At 44.5% G+C, this 9,139-nt stretch overlaps 1 protein-coding gene across 1 annotated transcript; it reads right to left on the reverse strand.

Annotated features, from left to right (window-relative positions):
• Positions 1–2,129: 2,129 nt before the first annotated feature.
• LOC119354453 (BTB/POZ and MATH domain-containing protein 5-like) lies at positions 2,130–6,469 on the reverse strand. The gene is made up of 4 exons (XM_037621178.1): positions 5,915–6,469; positions 3,653–4,028; positions 3,294–3,567; positions 2,130–2,550 (listed from the first exon to the last, which is right to left on the reverse strand). The coding sequence occupies exons 1-4, from the start codon at positions 6,358–6,360 to the stop codon at positions 2,366–2,368; spliced, it is 1,281 nt and encodes a 426-aa protein (XP_037477075.1). The 5' UTR covers positions 6,361–6,469; the 3' UTR covers positions 2,130–2,365.
• Between the last annotated feature and the right edge of the window lie 2,670 nt (positions 6,470–9,139).

The following is a 9,139-nucleotide window of genomic DNA, read 5'->3' on the forward strand; positions in this document are numbered from 1 at the left end:
TCTGAGTGTTGGTCCAAACCGGGCAACCTGCGGGGCCACCTCGGGGAAACTTGAGGGTTGGTTTTACTCGTAGCTTGACCTATCCGATGTGCCCTGAGAACGAGATATGTGCAGCTCCTATCGGGATTTGTAGGCACATTCGGGCGGCTTTGCTGGTCTTATTTTACCATTGTCGAAATGTCTTGTAACCGGGATTCCGAGACTAACCGGGTCTTTTCGGGAGAAGCAATATCCTTCATTGATCGTGAGAGCTTGTAGTGGGCTAAGTTGGGACACCCCTGCAGGGTATAAACTTTCGAGAGCCGTGCCCGCGGTTATGTGCCAGATGGGAATTTGTTAATATCCGGTTGTAGAGAACTTGACACTTGACTTAACTAAAATGAGTCAACCGCGTGTGTAGCCGTGATGGTCTCTTTTCGGCGGAGTCCGGGAAGTGAACACGGTTTGGGTTATGTTTGAACACAGGTAGTTGCAGGATCACTTCTTGATTACCTCTAACTTCACGACCGTTGCGTAGCTTCTCATATTACTCTTATTTGAGTATGTCAGCCACCATATTTGCTTAGCGCTTGCTGCAGCTCCACCTCATTACCTTACCCTACCCATGAGCTTAAATAGTCTTGATCTCGCGGGCGTGAGATTGCTGAGTCCTCGTGACTCACGGATACTTCCCAACAGTTGCAGGTGCCGATGATACCAGTGCAGATGATGCTACCGAACTCAAGTGGGAGTTCGACGAGGACATTGGTCGTTACTATGTGTCGTTTCCTGATGATCAGTAGTGGTGCCCAGTTGGAACGATCGGGGATCTAGCATTTGGGGTTTATCTTCCTTTTCATTTGGATTTGACCGTAGTCGGTCTATGTGTGTATTTTGGTTGATGTATGAATTGTTTATGTATTATGTGACGTGGCGAGTGTAAGCCAACTCTCTTTATCCCTTTCTTGTTTATTGCATGGGATTGTTGAAGATTACCCCTCTTGCGACTAAACCACTATGCGGTTATGCCTCTAAGTCGTGCCTCGACACGTGGAAGATATAGCCGCATCGTGGGTGTTACACCCTTGCGGCCCCGCAGCACGTCAACGCCGTCATTGCATCTGCGACGCCGCTTGCACCAGATCGTCATAGCACACAGCATCGCCGCCGTCACAGGAGCTACCCATGACCCCCGACTCGCCGCCCCGAGCTCCGCCTTGCAGCATAGGTGAAACCGCTTGCAACGCGCGGCAACCCATCTACAGCTCGACGCCCCCAGCCACCGCGGGTGTCTATCCCTTACAGCAGTAGCAGCGGCGGCAGTAGAGAAAAAGATTCATGGCCATGGCTAGAGTCAGCACGAGAGGAAAAGCGATGGAGAAGAAGAGGCTCGCGTTTTAGGGAAAGGATAAGGAAATGAATGGGTGGTTTGCTTGAGTCAAGGAAAGGGTGGGCGGTAGGCCAGTCCCAAGGGGACGCGTGGCGTATGTAACGAGCGGTTTACGCGAGGACATAATCAGTCGGTTGAAATTGATCGTTTTCCTAATGAAATTGTACTAGGACTAGGAGAGAGATGACGTGTTGGACAAGTGGTTGGATTTGAAGGAAATACTAGGAGATCTTCACACGTACATGTACATGTGGTGGGCTTGCGTGCCTGATTCTTTTTTTTACCTGATAATACGTGTCTCATTCATATTATAAAGAACAAAATACAAGTCACGTAAAGATTGACATAACAAAACTGAAAAAATATCAAAATATCTCTTTCTGATGGTGTTTTGTATCGTTGCTTTTATATATGCAGTATACTGAGTATTATGAGTGGAGGTTATGTTTTCAACAAGTTAGACAACATGTGTACCCAATATTAAGCGGCATTCTTTGCGTGTCATTGTTAATTATTTTATGTGAAAAATTTTGCACTAAAAGTTGCAGTTGACTGTTATTTATTTTATGTGAATTTTCTACATTAAAAGTTGCACTTGACTCAAGATCCATCGTTCTCGACAGGTTGCATGTTGTTTACGTCTACTTTGGCAGGAGGTTTCTGGGATTGTCCATTGGTCGTCGTCGCCCTAATTAGAAGTGTTATTTTATCGGTGGATCTTGGAGGAGTTTTGCATCGTAAAAGATCAGGACAAAACATCGGCGCGTCCAAGGTCATGCCCATATTATTATCAATTAGCACAGCAAGTAGGCAAAGGTTCCAAGATCAAACAATCAAATAGCTATTAACAACATATGAACATGAATTGAAGTGTAAAAAAGAGCGCGATAAGATGGCATGAGTCACACCTAGTTAAACTGTTTTCACAACATACAGCACAAATTGTTGCCCGATCTACACAAGAGCCTCCGAGCCAGGGCAGAGTTCGGGGTGGCCTCAGATTCTTGGCCTCACCCTACGGCCACTAGTGTCGCCACCGTCCGAAAGCTGTCCCCATACACTCTGGCTTTTCCCGCCACTACTGCACGGCTCCTCACACCCAGCAACAGTTCTCAGTATCTCCGACTGAAGTGATGGGCAATTATCCTTGAGGCAATCGAACCCGTCAGTCCGGATCACAGCTGCAGAGACATAAGGGTATCTAGAATGTTATGCAGCTTTATAAACTTATTAACTGCGCCAAGAAAGCAACCATGTATATGAAGCATTAATTTCCAAGCCAGTAACAGATCTAAATTGCTGAAAAAGACTGCTAGTTGATTTAATTGCATTATTCTTGGTTAGCAAACTACATAGTCTAACATCTAGAAAAACTACTCCCTCCAATCCAAAATAAGTCACAGTTTTGAACTAAGGTTAGTTCAAACTTAGTTCAAAACTGTGACACTTATTATGGATCAGAGGGAGTACATTCAAGTGCATCATATTTAACAGCAATTCTACTAATCATGAAACGTGATAGTGCAACTAAGCAGCACAAACATATTTATACCTCAGAAAGCAAAGCAATACAACTACACCAATGAGAATCATCATCTACAGTACAACATCAAGGTACTTATCTTCTACTTGCATGTCAAACAAATGTAACGCCAGAAACTCAAAGCATGCACATGTCATCTCTCACTGAAATTGTTTATAGCTTGTAATCATTCCCCCCACTTTTTGTTCATACTTTAAACGCTCCGTAAGAAAAATCCCCATCAGTGACCACGGACCAGAGCATGGCACTTATATAAATCCACAAAATGATTACTTGAATGCCACTGCCAGGCAAGTTTTTTGACTAAACATGAATTCACGTATGAATGCTACTGTACCATGTGATGAAATTAAGTTAGATTTGATGTAAAAGCTTAAGTACCTGAAAGATTTTCTGCAGCAAATTTTAGGCAAACGGCTTTAAGCTCCATGGCATGGTGACTATCAGCCAATGCAAGAGTACTTGCAACCGAGGCCACAGAAATGCCTTTGCACAAGTAAGATTCACATAGCAATCTTAACCTTCCTAAGTCATACTTGTCTGCTGCGGCCAACAACTTTGCCGCCAAAGTATCAAGAATAGAGCCCATGGAGCTTGATGCATCCAACTCATAATCATCAACGAGGGTATCTCTGTAGATGAAATGAAGCATTGCCTGGACGGAGTATCCACATACAGTAAGTATACTTGCTCCCAGGTTATACTGGAAGACATTAATAACAAACAAAATAGATACACACCTTGAAAACCTTGGGCTCTAGATCATCAAGAACAATCTCCTTCAGATCCTCACTCTCATTAACCTCGTTCTTGTCTCCTTCTGATTCATCGTCAAAAAGTTTGGATCTAAATACAGTAGACCGTGCAGCCAACACCAACTTATGGGCATGAAACCTCTCTCCACTCACATTAAGAATAACATCAACCCCTTCATTACTGTCCAAAAGAGAACCGAAGTGGTAGCCAATATCAGAGTCTGGAACCTGAATGGAGTGTGGTCCGGAGTAATCAATAGTTGAAACCACAACACCCACAGTGCAGTTTATCCTCAAACAATCATCTTTAAGAAAGTCCGATGTCTCAAGAGCAGTTCGCCGAAAGAACCGTTTGTAACCCCTGAAATGAAGAATGAATATCAGAACCCAGACTGACGAGGCTGTTAAAGACTGGGGATCTAGATATTTGGCACACTTTACAAGGGGGTTGATGATTTGCCACAGGATAGTGCAAATTATCAAATGAGGAAGTAAAGTGTGGGTTAAGATCTAATTTCTCATTAAAGACTTGTATTAACGAATTCACACCTATAACTACAAATGTCATGGGTTGGTAGTTACATCACATCCAAGGTTCATATTTCATATCAACAAAAAGGAAAACATAGGACACCAAAGTTTTCAGATACCACTGGCAAGCAGATTTAAAAGAAAAAGAAAAAAAAACAGTTTTTTCCTAATTATAGTTTGAACTTGGGAATGAAAATAACTGAAAAGCTACACTATTGCGGTTGTCAAGATTAAAAAACAAGACCTGAGCCTCCCAACGCCAGTGACATACCACCATGAGAAGTACAGTTCTGTGATATAATTTTAATCATTGTTTATATTAGTACTATGGTCCAACATTTGGAACTCCTATGTTTTTTGCCTGAAATGCATATCTACAGGAGCTGGCAGCAAATCAGAAAGAATATGAATGTAAGTATTAATGGGCTTGAGAATCTGAGCTCATCATGCTAGTGGCCTGAAGGCACTGTCAAGCAAGAGCTATTGCTTTGTTTTTATTTCCAGAACATTTCGCTTACCAAACAGAAATCTCTGATTTCGTGGAAATGAGACTGGGGGTAACAGCTCTTTCATTTAAACCAAAGGTTACTTCGTGATGTCCTAAACTGTACGAGCACACTTCAACATACAACTATTCAAATGAAGTGAAACTCAACAAAAAGAATAGGTGAATAAATATCATAACATGTTGTAAGGACACAAGTACTCAAGATTGACTATTAAAGCAGTTCGGTTCCATGGTATAAAGAAGGGTCATTCCAAACACATTGCCTTTCACACAATACAGTCCACCAAGGAATTACACCAGTAACAGTAGATGTTGTCTTAAACACAACCAAATAAACATATTATAAATGGCAACAAATTCACCAACCAAACGATCTGTCAACGTATGTAAACCCAAGAATATCCAGTCAGCAACCTAATCAAGTGACATTATGCTTTACAATAAAAGCATGTAGAAGTAAAAGCATAAGTTTACTATTAGACTACAGCATTGCAGTGACAAAACTATAGTAATGGGCTGATGGCACTAGCACAAGAAGTTGGATTTACCTCTTCTTATTAGATATAAGATGTTAAGGGATAAACCTTTTATACCAGAGGATGTGTGTGCTACTATTGAGATTAGGCAAAAAGATGAACTAGTTCTGAAGCATCTCAAGTCTCTTCTTTCCAGCCAACTCTGCCTCTTCATTCCCCTCTACCCTACGGGCAGTTCATCAATCGAAGCATTACAGTCAGGCTACCTTTTATAGTGTTTTCCACAATGTGTACTGTCATCATTGTGATCAATAGTTGGGCATAGCACCACAGCAAAGCAACATATTACACCAGAAATTAGGAATGAAAAATCAAAATTGTAAAGCTACTGATGCATACCATACTCAACAGATCAAAACCAGATAATTCAAACAGTAGCATGCCATTGGATTGAGCTAATAGACATTAAGTAGCGGATAATCCTCGTGGCTGTACTAGAACACCAAAAATGGCTGCCTTGCTATCACCTAATAATCCTGCCATCACCTGAAGTTGAATCCCTAGACTAAAGCATGACAACTACCCACAGCATGCAAGCACTAACATCAATCGAATCACAGGCTCAACTGTCCTAGCTAAAGCTCCACGGACGCCAATTCAACGACAGTGTCATAGTTCATACCAGAACAAATTCAACCAAAGCAGGAGGGTTATTCAGAGGCGACTGCTTACCACATGGAGCCTCGGTACTTGAGGGTGTAGGGCCCAGACTCGAGCGAGCGATCGAAATGGGAGTGGACCTTGTGCTTGCCCTTGCCGCTCTGGTCCTGCAGCGTGAGCTCAAAGAGAGCGCGGACGTCAGTGCCCTCGGAAGCGAGCGCGATGAAGACGGAAACATAGGCCGAGTTGTCCTCCGGGTTCTTCCCGTCTGGGTAGAAGTAGATAGCCCACTGGTATCCCCCGACGGTGAAGGTCTCGCTCGCGATGTGCTTCCCGACGCCCATCCCCTTGGCGAGGGAGTAGCCCTGGATCACGAAGCGGTGGGAGCCGTTCACCGTCTCCGTCACGGAGCGCGAGCTGGTAGGGGACGCCGCCATGTCACGCAACGACGGGGCGCCTGTGGCAGCAAGGGGGGCAGGTCCCGGCGGCGGCGAGGCGTCGCCGGCGTCGTCGTCCATGGGAATGCGATTGGCTAGGGTTAGGGTTGGGGCTAAGAGGCCAGGACTGGGGAATTTTCGGCCGATTGGCCGTACGGGTCTTTGTTTTGGTTCTGCTCGTGGGACGACTGTGCCATCCACGGGTGAGACGTGGAGCTAAGAATTCATTCCGGCTCGGTCGGTTTGTGCATTTTTGGTTTATCGAGTTTTTAAATGATAATATATGTCTCATTTATATCATAACAAATAAATTATAAGTCAGTAGTAATAATGTATGTGCAATGCACGTTTATATTAGATAGGATATTAGTTGCATGTTATATTAGGTAAGATATATCTGTTGCATGTTGGTATTTCGTAAGATATCAATTATTTTTTCGTGAAAATGGTAAGATATTAATTACATGGCAGATTTCAAAGGATAATGTTGAGTCAAAACATGTTTATAACCAATGACAATAATGGATAATTAAAGCGTTAAACGTGTTTGGTGTTCAACATTGGAGCGATTTGAACCGCTAGATAACATGATTTGACGGTCGAGATAGTTTGGATCTGCCCATTTGGGTCTTTTTATATTGGTATAGATAAGATGTAAAGACCGACATGACAAAACTAAAAAAATAGCAAAACATTTTTGAGTTTGACACAAACGCCCGTCACCTGCCTCCGGCCTTAGCACAGCAGCCACCAAAGAATAACGAATCACCTCCTCACCCGAGCTCAACGCGGCTCCCTTTGCTGATATGCTGCTTTGCGGACCTCCAAGGTGGCTCATCAAAAGTGAAGCCCTTGTCGTTGAACGAACCAGACCGAGACAACACCTCAGAAACGTCATCGAACTTCAGAACTGACACCCCACCACGACTAAAACGCCGAAGGAGAAAACCTTACCTGCCATCCACGAACCACGAGCCCAACACATGCTCCTTCTTCTAGATATCGTCGATGCAGACCATAATCCGCATCCGCTCCTAGACTACCTTCCAAACTCCGCGTCGACTCAGGAGCAAACGGCGTCGCAACGGCGGAGCCCGAGGACACAGGTCCGCCACGAGGATGCCGCCGCCACGTCATCCTTACTTTAACAGACTGATTTTCAAATCCATCCCAAACCATAGGACCGATGGCCTTATCCGGGAAGGATCCGAAGAATCTTTATTCAGCGTTGTCATCGTCGTTGTCGAAGCAAAGACAACGAACAACCTAAAAACCTAGACTACAAGGGAGAAAAAGCGATCCACATGCGTGAATTCGGCGACCCCCTTCACTGCCGACCACCTAGGTCGCCGACGGGGGGGGGAGCTGCCGGAGAGCGGAGTTGAAAGATCGGCCTCCCCTGACGGCGGCTAGTGTTCCAGCCGCCAGGGATGAGAGGAATAAAAGTCTTACTGGTCTTATCAAGCTTGCTCACTTAAGCGCACGTGCATTTGAACATCTCTAGTTCTTTACTACACATCTCTATCAATAGGTAGGGTGTATGCTTCATGCGTCAGAGGTGAGCGTATGAATGTATGTATGAGCGCTTTGCGTTTGTTCTGTGTTCAAAATAAATAAATAAAATATTAGCAAAAGAGCCTGCGCATTGTAATGGGGGAGAAAATAATACACGCTCTTAACCCCATAACCATGACTCAAGACCCTATTAGGTCCACGTCCTTTTTTTCACATGTCATCACATTTGTGTTGCCGACGGTAGCCTCAGTACTCACACGATGAGACACGTTTGAATGTGCCCAGTGCCAGTTCCTGTTTGTTGCATGTTTTTTGTTTCGCGGGATATCCATATCAAACGAAGTCCAAACGGAATAAAAACTGACAGAGATTTTTTTTGGAATATATATGATTTTTGGGAAGAAGAATCCATGCGAGACGATGCTCGAGGGGCCCACGAGGTAGGGGGCGCGCCCCTGACACTCGTGGCCACCCGGTAAGGCGGTTGGTGCCCTTCTTTCACCGCAAGAAAGCTAATTTCCGGATAGAGATTGTGTCAAAATTTCAGCCCAATCGGAGTTACGGATCTCCGGGAATATAAGAAACGGTGAAAGAGAAGAATCTGGGAACGCAGAAACAGAGAGAGACAGAGAGACAGATCCAATCTCGGGGGGGCTCTCGCCCCTCCCGTGCCATGGAGGCCATGGACCAGAGGGGAAACCCTTCTCCCATCTAGGGAGGAGGTCAAGGAAGAAGAAGAAGGAGGGAGGCTCTCTCCCCCTCGCTTCTGGTGGCACCGGAACGCCACCGGGGGCCATCATCATCACCGCGATCTACACCAACACCTCTGCCATCTTCACCAACATCTCCATCACCTTCCCCATCTATCTACAGCGGTCCACTCTCCCGCAACCCGCTGTACCCTCTACTTGAACATGGTGCTTTATGCTTCATATTATTATTCAATGATGTGTTGATATCCTATGATGTCTGAGTAGATTTTCATTGTCCTATCGGTGGTTGATGAATTGCTATGATTGATTTAATTTTCTTGTGGTTATGTTGTTGTCCTTTGGTGCCCATCATATGATTGCGCGCGTGGATCAGACCCTAGGGTTAGTTTGTATGTTGATAGGACTATGTATTGGAGAGCAAGAGTGACAGAAGCTTCAACCTAGCATAGAAATTGATGCACACGGGATTGAAGGGGGACCAATATATCTTAATGCTATGGTTGGGTTTTACCTTAATGAACATTAGTAGTTGCAGATGCTTGCTAATAGTTCCAATCATAAGTGCGTAGAATTCCAAGTAAGGGATGGCATGCTAGCAGTGGCCTCTCCCACATAATACTTGCTATCGGTCT

This window comes from Triticum dicoccoides, chromosome 2A, assembly GCF_002162155.2.
Source record: "Triticum dicoccoides isolate Atlit2015 ecotype Zavitan chromosome 2A, WEW_v2.0, whole genome shotgun sequence".
NCBI classification, from domain to species: Eukaryota; Viridiplantae; Streptophyta; class Magnoliopsida; order Poales; family Poaceae; genus Triticum; species Triticum dicoccoides.